General features: G+C 42.8%; 1 protein-coding gene across 2 annotated transcripts in view; it reads right to left on the reverse strand.

Moving 5' to 3' along the window:
• IL12RB2 (interleukin 12 receptor subunit beta 2) overlaps positions 1–12350 on the reverse strand; it is an 81587-nt gene that overhangs the window by 34659 nt on the left and 34578 nt on the right. For both annotated transcript variants that reach the window (XM_077120651.1, XM_077120650.1), the window contains one exon: positions 1331–1550. In XM_077120651.1, coding sequence (XP_076976766.1) covers positions 1331–1550 — 220 coding nt within the window. The remainder of the gene's footprint in view (positions 1–1330; positions 1551–12350) is intronic.

Raw genomic sequence — 12350 nt, forward strand, 5'->3', positions numbered from 1 at the left:
GAGAGACTGCCAGTTGCCTGTCAAATATTCTTTGCCCATTTCTTTAGCAAGGGATCACTGCTGACTCCTTCGCAGCTGGGTGTGGCCATGTGAGCAGTTAGGGCCAGTGACTGCAAGTGTTGTGTGCAACCTTGGTTAAAGTTAATATACTATGCATTAAGGAGAGGTGACCCTTCTTCTTTTTTTTTTTTCCACCTATAAGGAAACAGCTAGAGCTATAGCTGCCATCATGGCTGTTTCCATCTTGATGACGAAAGTCAAATTTGGCAGAGAAACAAGGAACCTGAATCCTGATTGTGCCACGGAGCTGTCACCCCAGCCCCAGGCTGCCAAATTCTGACTTCTTTTATGTGAATAAATCAGTCACTGCAGTCACACATCTGTAAGAGCCACCCAACTCCTGAGAGCAATCCCTAACTCATGCCCCACCCCAAGGATATGAAGTTTTACTTGCATTTTCTTCTAGTAATTTCCATCTACTCTGTTATCTCTATGTTTACAGATAAATGACTGAAAAGACGTATAACCAAGATTTAACATTGCACATAAAATAATAAAGGTTCGGGCAATAATAAATGGAATAAATTGTTACATTGAATTTTAAGGAAGGATATGATGATGTTTTATTCTATTACACATTTTTTGAAAAGCTAGGCCATCAATCTTGACATGATACCCATTTATAGTACAGATCTTAAGAAATAGCACCATTATCTACTTTCTTGGCTAATTATGGGTTTTATGTGAAGTTAGCGTTCAAGATACGTGACTTCACCTGTGAAATATGTGTCTCTACCCAGTAGGAAGCTTTTGCACACGGATAATTGTATACAAACTTGTGTAAAACAGGTTTCTAGTGTAGCAGAATTTTACTATAATTTCATTTCAGCCAGAATTTCATTTCAATATTATTGGCTTTAAAATATGTTTGCGCTACATAGGTGCAAAATGTTTATTCTGGAACTTGAGAACGTGTGTTACTCTTGCTTCTGTAAGAATTAGTGTTCAATTTAATGTAACTAATATCTCCCTAACTAATATTTATTAAGCACCTGCTATGTACTGGTCTCTGCAATTCATCTCACAATGATCTATAAGACAGATATTATAAGCCCTATTCTAGGGAGAAGGAAATTGGAGCTCAAAGGTGTTAATTCACTTGTCCAGGGCCATTTATAGACTGAGTAGAAAAGACAGCCTCTGAAAGTCCTTGACTCCAAAGTCTGAACTCCTGTGCTGCTCATGCCTACATAAGCAGGGCCTGCAGGAGATAAGAGATGAGTAAGAAACAGCTTCCCCCAGGCAATACTAAAGAAAAGCTGGTACTTACCTGTCCCACAAAGGTCTGCTATGTTAATACGAGTGGGCAGGGAACTGCCTTTTGAGTTGGCTGCAGACACAGTCGCAGACCAGATCCCAGTTATGGGAACAAGCCAGGTCCAGGAGGTGTGTCCCGTGATGCTCTGCAGGGTAGCCATCCCCCCAGCCACCTCCTGCAAGGTCACCTGGTAGTGGAGGATTTTCCCTCTGGCTTCTGAGTCACTCAGATTCTGCAACAAAACACGTCCACTTACTGTTTGACTTGCAGACAGGACTGTTGGATGCTCTGTGCCTGGACCTCAAGGCCCCTTGCAGCAGGTAGGTGGCTACTTCTGATGACCTTTTGATTTACACCTGCTCACCTCCTGCTCCATACATTTTTACGCATCCTCCCCCACCCAATTCAGAAGGAAATAGGTTAACTTTTTTCAAACGTGTTGATTCTCCTTTCTTAATTCAAAACAAAATTCACTAAGAATAGCGAACTCGATCACATGCAATCAGACATGCACGGGATCTAAACTTAGAAGACCTGGGTCTGCGTTCCAGCTCTACCAATCACCAGCTGTGTGACTCAGCCCTGAGCCCCCAGCTCTTAGCTGGTCAGGCACACTCATACACACACGCATATATATATAACTTTTTTAGACAGAAAAGTGCAACGCTTCTCAAGAAATACAAAAACAAGGTTATCAAGAGCTAAAACTAGTAAAATCTAAAGGCAGCGAATTGGATTAACCATCTGTGCTAGGGAGGTAAGACACCGTTTATAAATGTGTGACTAACGAGTCCTGGTACCACAAAAATTCCAATTGAGATCATTTGGGAGCAATCCCAGAAAGTAAGCAGAAAATGAATTATTTGTATTATAATAACCCCACTTGGAAAAGGACCACGGGAAACAGAAGCATGGAAAATGGAGTGTTGCCAAGGCTAGCACTGGCGGTGCTTGTCTACTCCTAGTTCAGGAAGAGGAAGGCTCGGCTAACAAGACTTAAGCATTACATTTTTCTTGGCAAGGCTATTCCTTCCATGGGAGAGGGAACCTCCACCTGCCTTTTCTGAAAGACGCATCTTAAGATTGGCAAATGCTCCTTGCTCTGGTTCTCTACTCACCAAAGATCTTCTAATAATTTGTTTCCCTATGTATTTATTTGTCAGGAGAGACTAGGCCAGCATGAACATCTGGTACACTTTAAATTTGTATTTTTCACTTTAAGTGAATAAATTGGCTGTCCAATTATAATTTGGCTTCTGGAACAATTAGCACACTTGGAGAGAATATTCTGATCTGCTGACTGAAGCCTTTCGGTTGGCCTAACAGCTGCATTTTTCAATGTAAATCAATCCATGAGTATCCAGCTTGTGCCATGTCAGCCTCTGGGAGCTTGATTAATGCAGGTTCCAACCTGGGGACCTTTTTGGATCAACAAAGCCTAGACTGGATCTTTCCAAAGTCACTGCACTGAGCTGAGTGCCATTTTGCCAGATGCTCTTTTTGGGTAAACAGTCAGCCTTTCCTTAGAAGATATCCTATGCACCGGCAAGAGCCAGGGGAGTTTGCATTTCAAACCTGCATCATAGCTGATCTCATAGGGTTGTTGCATGGATAAAATAAGCAAATGCTTTTCAGACTGTGATGTTCCAAATTGTTATGAATACACAACATGCCCTTTGTCAGAGGGGAGAAAACAGGATAGATTAAAGCAAAAGCTGGCTGGGGAAGGGCATTTCCTCAGTTCTCTCACTTCATCCTTCCCTATTTGTCTCTCTGGAGGCTCAGTGATAGGACTATCAGCCTCCCCTCCACCCTTTGCACCCCCAATCCTAAGGCAGGCCCTGAGAGTTAACTGAGCTCACAAAGCTCCCCATTCATGCCAGAGACCAAAGGAGCTTCAGTCTCACTCTTTCAAGTATGGAAACACAGCCCTAACTGAGAAAAAAAAATCTTGAATATCATCTTTTATCACTTTCCTCTCACTATCTTCATAAACACCCAGCAATCTCATTCAAACCATGATAAACTGCTGAAAGGAGAGGAAAAAGGTCAAGTCATCTTGGATCCAATGAACTTAGTGCTTTCTGCTGGAATCTGACTGCCACTAATCTAGTGAACAGAAATGGAGATCTAAAAGACAAATAAAAGTTCACAGAGGATCGTAAAGAGACAGACCTTTGCATCTTTCCTTCCACATTCCATGTTCTTGAGTTGAAAATATCATTAAGAAGAAGGTGGGGTGAGGAGATGGTGTGCGAGTAAATATGGCAGCCCATGCAATATGCTTGTATAAAATGTCAAGCTCAGGTTTTAGGATAAAGGTTATTCTCTCTCAGGTAATTGTATCCTTAACCAACTTGGAGAACAGGCTTAACTCGTCCCACAGGGTCCATGGAATGAAAAAGTCAATGAACCAGTCAGAAAACGGGTATGTAGCCAGCTGGGCACTTAGTTTCCTGAAGCCACTGAAGACAAGTATAATTTGTTTGGCTTATAAAAATAATAGCACCCTAAAGATGGCAAATAGTATATGTAATCCATCACCCCTGAATGGCACTTGGCCCTGATGGAAGGGAATGTCATCACAGAACCCCTAAACTGGATGCAATTCTGCAGCTTAGCCACTCATTCAACATTTCATTTTATAAATGGGGAAACAGAAGCCCAGGGGGATGAAGTGTGTTACTCACGGCTATTCAAGGGGTAAATGGAAGAGCTGGGAGTGGAGTCCAGTAGGACACCCTGCTCCTTATGCTGGCAAGACTGAGACAATGAGCTGGCCAGAACGGGGCTCCGTGTTTCAGAGCTGGAATCCCCAGTCACCCCATCCCCCGCCCCCCAGCTGCAAGGCAGCATCTCTAATCGTGAGGTTGTGGTAGTTCCGACACGGAGCATCAACATTAGGGGTAAGTTCAGCAGTTTGGGGAGGGTGGAGACCTGGAATTCTTTTCTTCCAGGGCCAGCAGGCTCTGAGTCACGAGGAGGCAACTGGTATGCCCTGAACAATGCAGAACTGAAACACTAGCCGGCTCTACCCACATAAACTTATTCTCACTCTAGTGTTTGTTTATTTGGGTGAGTGATAAAGGGGAATATAACAGTTGCTGAACATATTCCATGGGCCAGGAACATTACATCTGTTGTCACACTTAGCCCTTTCTGATGAGGGTACTGAAGCTTGGAGAATTGAAGGAACCATCTCAAGTAGGCACCACAGGGAAGTAATGTGAGATTTTGGGGCACCTCCTGGTGGATGAATGAGGGGAATGAGATGTCTAGAAGGTGTGTGGCTCCTCCAGAAGTGTCTCTGAAGACCTGATTACTCTAGACCTTCTCTAGCAGTCGTAAAAGAGGGTCTCAAGCCAGGGTTCCTATTGTAATTGTCACCTTCTCCTACTGGTAAGAGTATGCTAAAGAGGAAACGTCCTGCTGCCTCTCCCCTTCAGTTTTGTTTCTCCTCTTCCCTGCAGAAAATGATCCAAATTTATATGGAAAGGCTTTCTGACTTAGATTTGTCCAAGAAGCAGAGTGAATAGCTCCCTCACAAGTTCATTAGAAGAGGCCTGCTGCCTGAAAAGACTATCAGCATTAGAAAGAACGTGGTGAATGGAATCCATGATTGGACAGAAGATGGCACATCTTTTTTTTTTTTAATTAAAAATTATATATTAGAGGACAGGTGTTTCTGTGAAATGATAAAGCATTCTTTTTGAAAACTTATAAAAAAAACTACTGTACTTGTCATAAGGTAACATTTTACTTTTGAATTTCATCTGATACAAATCATAAGAAAACTGGGTGCAAGGGTAGTTCAGTGGTAGAATTCTCGCCTGCCATGCGGGAGACCCAGGTTTGATTCCAGGTCCCATGCACTTACTTCCCCAAAATCAACAAACAAGCAAATCATAAGAAAAATGTTAGACCTGGGCCATTTCAAAGAAGCGGGTCCATAATCAAATCCATTTAGACAGCTGGGGGAATGTGCTCATTTATAGCTACAGATTCGCCTGTGAAGACTCTTTGTTTTAGAATACCACTGGCTTAGGTTCTTTTTCATCAGGGCAATCCTTGCTTTCCTGCTCCACCATGGAGCAGCTGTGTGACCTTGAGCAAGTCATTTCACCACTCTGAGCCTCTTTATAGATATTTTTACTTATCTATAAAATAACATAGGTGCATGTACAGCACAAGCTTACTGAAGGATTCAGTGAGCTAAGGCAAGAAATTAGTTTCAGAGTGCTTGGCACATAACATGTTCATATATTGGTGAGTTCTTTCTCCTCTAGTTACTCTAAAGTGATATAAAAATTATCATAATTGGTACTTTCTCTACCATTTTCCTATGACCCTTCTATCGATCTATCGATTCCATCTTGACGCTTGGGTTACAACTCCATACGGAAGCATTACCAATGCTATACAGTTGATTACAAAACACATATAATTGTGGGTATAACCTGAGCCGACCTTGGATTCAGAACTCATGACTGCCTTCAGCAATCCCAGTCTAAAAGTGAAGAACTGACTCATCTGGAAATTTTTTTTTTTAATTACTGTATTGAAGGTTTCTGTATGAATCGATCTTCCCAGTAGCCTGCCATTGTATCTCTGACTCCTCAGTGCCATGTACAGTGTTTGATTTCATAATAATTATCTATCGAACACTTTTCATGATTATCTCAGTAATCTTCACACAATCTTACTCAGTCCATATTATTACGAGCATTTCACTTGTGAGAAAAGAAAGGCACAGAGAAGTTAAGTGCCTCGCTCAAGAACACACAGCCAATAATAAGTGGTGAAGCTGGGATCTGAACCCAGGTAGCAAAACTCTTTCTGGATGATGAATTCTTAACCCCTGCATCATGTTGGTGCATAATAGACTCCCCCCCCCACCCCAGATGTTTTTTCACACTGAACTCATTTAATGGATAGTCATACCTCATGGCAGATACCCTGGCATAATGATTTCTATCTTGTTTTGCATCTAGAAAAAAACAGCAAAAATTTCACTCCCTTGCATCGCTGCTTTCTATCTTCAGCTAATTCTCTGCTACCTATTCTCTTATGTTTGATGCTGGTCACACTCTACCTTATTCAACCAAAAATTCTCTGCGTTGCAGCTGACACACCTGTGTGACTAGCCAGTAAGGGGTAGCAATCTATTCTTTCTCAAAATATCTTCAGAAATGCTGTGCCAGCCAGTGATGGGACAAGGGAAAGGGCAGGGAACAGCCGAACATTGCAACAAAGCTATCACAGCTTTACTGTCTGCTGCTTTCGTACTAAAATATTGATTCTGAGGCGCTCCCTTTAATTAGATACATGCAATATATACATCTCGACAACTAATCTACCCTGGGGACTTATGATGGAGCTTTGTTTCACATCCACATCACTCAGGTTATAAAAAATTTTAGTTTTTTAGCCTAACCTCATTTATCTGGGGAGACCATATCTTCAGCAGCGCTGTGTGATCTAGGTCGAAATGTTTTCCATATGAGAAAGAGAAATTCCAGGGAAAGACACAAATGTACTACACAGCTGCCCCGTGTTGCAGCAGGACTCTTGGGGCTAGTGCTGCCTCCTCTCCACGGGGCAGGCTTGGTGGATGGGGCTGGCTGATATTTCAGCCCTCTCCCCTTCTATCCCAGATGTAAAGTTTGAGCGTAGCTGTTTAACAAAATGAATGACTTCATTTAATAAGTGGATAAAAAACCCACCAAATCTCTTTTTTTCACTTTTGGAACCAAGACTTTTTAAAGCTCCTTTCTTTATAACTTCTCAAGGCACCAGAGCTGTGCTTGTCAGTCCAGGAGCCACAAACCATGAGAGGCCACAGGGTCCCTGAAATGTGGCCAGGCCAAAATGAGGCGGGCTCTGAGTGTCAAATGCACTGCTGTTTTTTTTTTAGGACTTTGTAGGAAAAAAAAGAAAGTAGAAACCTCACGAATAATTTTCAAAATATTGATTACATATTGAAATGATATCCTAGATATATGGGGTTAAATGCAACATATGATTAAAACAAATTCCACCTGATTCTTTTTACCTATTAAGATGTGCCTACCAGAAAATTTTAACTTATGCATGTGACTCGTATGTGTGGCTTGCTTGTATTATCCTTCTATGGGACAGCATTTTAATAAAGTGATCCTTTACATGCTGGAGCCTTTACATGCCGGAGCCTTAGTCGCCAAAGGCTCTCCCCTAGACGCTGTCCCCACGCCCGTCCTGGCTGACCTGCCCTCTTAGGGTCAGCTCCAGGGTGACCACCCTGGAGGTCTCTCTCTGACCACCCCCTGGTCCTTTCTCTATGGGACAAGCCCCATCTTCCTTCCCACTGGCTCTTGACATCCTCCCACGCCACAAGCCCCACTGTCATCCTGGCTTTTAGTCCTGTCCACCCACTGGATGTGACAATACGACACGAGGACAGGCTGCGTCTTTTCACTTTCATATATACCCGTCATGCGGTGCAGTGTCTAGCACCGAAGAGGGGCTTTAAGATATGTGTTTGAATGAATGAATGAATAAACAAATGAATGAATGAATTCAGTCTCCTTCGCACACCGGCATCTTTCTTCTAGACCCACAATCATTTCAGGACGTCTGGGATTTGCTAGGATCAAGACGGTGAGAATAACTGAAGTGATCGACAGATGAGATTGGGAAAGTGGCTTTGACTCTGCTGTGAAATCTTTTTCACGTGCTATCCCTATTTTCAGGGTGATTTTCTTCCTAGAGGAGACACGTTGCATCAGGTGGAAGAAAAGCATTTTGGAATCAGGGATTGAATTGTTGAATCGAGGCAAAGGAGACCATATAAAGCCTGGCATAGAAAGGGATGCTAGAAGGACTGGGGGGTGGGGGTGGGGGTTGGTATTGTTAAAAGCCCCCAGCTGGGAAGGGGTCTCATGCCACACTGGGCCCTTGGGGACAGAGCATCGTTTTCTACTTGGAGAAGAGCTGCTTTGTTAAAATTTATTTGCAGTTTTAGCAACACTCAGGTGTTCTTGTTTTATCTCGTAGACTAGGTTGTACTTTTTCACTTCAACACAAAAACTCTCCTGAAAATAGCTATGATAAAAAGTAGTACATTTTTGAGGAAACAAAGCTTTCAGAGGAGAAAACGAGGTGTGGGAAAATAAGTAGCCATCTGGGTACCGGAACTACACAGCCAAAGCCTCCTGCACCTTCAACACAGAATGCTCACACCCGCACATTCACTCACCACTCACATTTACACACGCTCTGACACATCCATGCTCATGCCTTCCCACACATGCCCACAACACCCCTCCTACTCACACAAATCACACTCACACACCTCCACACATGCTCACACACTCACAAATGCCCCTCATGCTCACTCACATACACACGCAACTTTCCCGCACTTAACTTCTTTCCCTCACCCCCACACTCACATGCTCACACATTCCTCACCACATACACAAACACCACACATTACACACTCACACACACAAAGACACACCCTCGCACCCACACTCACACCCTTTCTTACACACATAAACACATATGCATGGCTGCACCGGTTCAGCACCGAGTCCTCTGCAATGCAAACACCCCACAAGAGTGAAAGGTCACCTCACGTTTCCCAGGTGCAAGAGAAACCTGCTCTCACCGTGCCCACAGCCTGGCCCCACTGTACATCGGCTTTCTTTGTGCCAAGGTCTGAAAATCTCCCCTCTGCAGTGACTGAGCATTTGCTGTAATTCCCAGAGGAATACAAACCCCAACCGTCACGAGCTGTCTCTGCTTCCTTCCCCCTGCGAGGTGTGGTCTGGGCGCCACCACAAGCACCTGATCTGGCTGCTGTGTGTTCTTTCTAGCCTGACCTTTAGATGCACCCTTTGTGCCACAGGAGCCCCACGTCCGAGGAGGGTGACAGGAGCGCTTCAGACCAGAGAGAACTGTGGGAAGGACCCTGCCAATAAACACCCTATTCGCTGAAACACCCTCATGGGAAACCACGTCTCCTTTCTAGAACTCAGTTTCTGCATCTACAGCATAAAGGGTGGGGATGCTAAATTTCCTCGGCTCTAGGGGTCGGTGATTCCGGGGTTCTGTGAGCCTAAGCAGGACTGCTCAGCCCAGTAACTCTGGCCAGTATTTTATCCCCACTCCCAGGCGAGTGGCATATGTGGGGCCACTGAGAAGCCCTGGATTTGACAGAAAAGGAATCAATCCTGGAACCACACTGCGAAACTTAGGACTGTGCCCAAGTCTTCTTAAGGAGTCTCTCAGGCTGGGGAATCACTGAAGGCTGTGAACTGGTTCCATCATGACTAATATCTGGCATCAAGCTGTGGAGGCTTCCAGCATTTATGTTCTGGGTTTCTTAGATGGACCTACTCCAGTCCAAAGTATCAGTTTTGGTCCTACTACAATTATGCCTCCACAAAAAGAGAGATTCTTCTAATGGTAAGAGATATCCAACCCTAGTGCACAGGCTGCCTACAGAGCAGGGGATCTCAGTGTCCCAAAGGCCCCAGTGAAGACATCTGTCTGTCCCGGCTGGAGTAGGAGCTGTGGTTTGGAAGGGTGGGCTAGGAGGGCTCTAATTCTAAGACCCCATTTCAGAACATAAGCACTGTGAGAAAGGACAAGATGAAAATAAGCAGCAGAGAAGAAGGGGTAGACGTGCATTTGCTAAGTATTTGCTGGGGCTAACAAATATCTGCCTTACTCCGATCCTGGAATCAGAATACCATGATCATACCTGTCTTAAATTGTCTTTGGCACACTGAGAAGCCCTGGGAGGCATGGCACTGGGCATGCCACTTTCAATGTCAGGATGAAAATTCATGCTGTAGGACCATTTAGTTTTACCTCGGCAGCTTAGTGGTTCTGTACATTTGTGTTCTCTCATTTACTTGATTCCTGCAATGGTGTCTTCAGCTACATAGACACCAGTATTGGTGCCTTCATTCTTTAGAGAGAAATGGTTGAGAGGAAGGAGTGAAATAGACTAAAACAGCATCACCTTCAGACCACTACTCAGGGCACCTGTAGAGGAGGAATCTTTATAGGAAAGGAATTTGGGGTTTAACTAGCACTTAGTTGTGCGAATGACAACCAACAGCCAAGAATTGAGCTGGTTTCTCTATAACATTTATAAGACATGGCCGCTCTAAATGTCTTGCATTAAGAATTGTCTTCCCATTAAAAGTAATTTTATCTTAAAATAAATTTTGAACTGTAGTTTTAGTTTCAAAGTGAAGAGCCTGGTTATGACTCACCGAGCTATTTATGGTGAGCCTCCTCTTATAGCAGACATCTTGTGTATGAGAGAGAGAGAGAGAGAGAGAGAGAGAGAGAGAGAGAGAGAGAGAATGGAAAAGAGAGGAAGAGCTTATTTCTTGGCTGGTTCATTTCTTAAAACTGAAGATGATTGCATAGTATCACATTCAATCATGCCAGCCGCATCAGAAGACTTTTTACTCAATGCTTGGGCTCTGCAGGTTTGATCTCCACTAGGTTAATTCCAAAACTGTTTATTTACCCTTAATTGGAAGACATATAGTGAAAGGGATATGAATTTGGGGAAATAAAGAGGACTATAGCTCACCCTAAAACCTCTTCTTATGAGTATGCTAATCAGCGTATTAATTCAAGTACTATTTCCTTTCAACAAGGTTGAGTCATGAAGTTGCAGAAAGAGTATTGGATGGGGTTTCAGTCTCAGCTTTGCACTTAGCAGCTGGATGAAGTGGGGGTAAGAGTATCTAATACCCAAGTTTTTAATGAGGATTAAATGAAATGGTGATGCCGGCTTTATGAAAGTTTCACACATTCTGTAATAACTTATGGGGCCTCATGGGTTCCCCATAAAATTAAGTACAGAATTATCACATGATCCAGCAATCCCACTCCTAGATATATATCCAAAAGAACTGAAAGCAGAGACTCAAACAAATATTTGTACATCAATGTCCATAGTGGCATTATTCACAATTTCCAAAAGATGGAAACAATTTAAGTGCCCATCAACAGATAAAATAAATATATACATTGCATATATATATATATATATACACAATGGAATGTTATTCGGTCATAAAAAGGAATGAAGTTCTGATACAAGCTACAGTGTGGATGAGCCTTGAAGACATCATGTTGAGTGAAATAATCCAGACACAATAAAGGCAGATATTGCATAATCTCACTAACACAAAATAATGAGAAGATTAAATACATTGAGTCAGAAACTAGAATACAGAGTAGCAGGGATGGAGTGGGGATAGGGAGCTGGAAGTCAATGCTTAATGGGTACAGAGTTTCTGTTTGGGGTGCTGGGAATGTTTTGGTAATGGATGGTGATGCTGGTAGCACAACATCGTGAGTGAAATGAACACCACTGAGCTGTAAATGTGAAAGTGGCTAAAGCAGGAAATTTTAGGTTGCATAGATGTTACCAGAATAAACATTTTTAAAAACCACAGAACTGCACAACACAGTGAACGCTGAGGTAAATTATAAACTCCAGTTAATAGTATATTTATAATAATACTGTTTACCAATTGTAACAGAAGTACTATACTCAGAAAAAGAGTTAATAATAGGGAAACTGTGTGAGGGGGTGGTATGTGGGAACTCTGTAATTTTTGCACGATTTTCTGTAAACCTACAACCTCTCTAATAAAAAAAAATATTGGGCTTCATTGTTTTCTGGAAGGCTGTGTGATTTACGACAATGTTACTACTCTTTTTGAGGGGTGGTTTTCTATTCCTGCTGCTATTACTCTCTACTACTATTAGAATTCCTGAGGTAGGGCCTCAGGAATATATTTCTCCTATATTCTGTAGGCTTTTCAATGGCAAAGAAAATCTAGTCCTAAAAATTCACACCTATAGCTTTCCTATCTTTTATATCCCAAACAATTTATAAGTAAGGGTGTATGGTCATTGCTGGGCATACTGTGTATAGGAAAGCGTCCTGGTTTGAAACTGTTGTGTACCCCAGAAAAGTCATGTTCTTTAACCCTGATTCAGTATTGCTGGGTCA

The sequence above is a fragment of the Tamandua tetradactyla genome, chromosome 11 (assembly GCF_023851605.1).
Source record: "Tamandua tetradactyla isolate mTamTet1 chromosome 11, mTamTet1.pri, whole genome shotgun sequence".
In the NCBI taxonomy this organism is placed as follows: domain Eukaryota; kingdom Metazoa; phylum Chordata; class Mammalia; order Pilosa; family Myrmecophagidae; genus Tamandua; species Tamandua tetradactyla.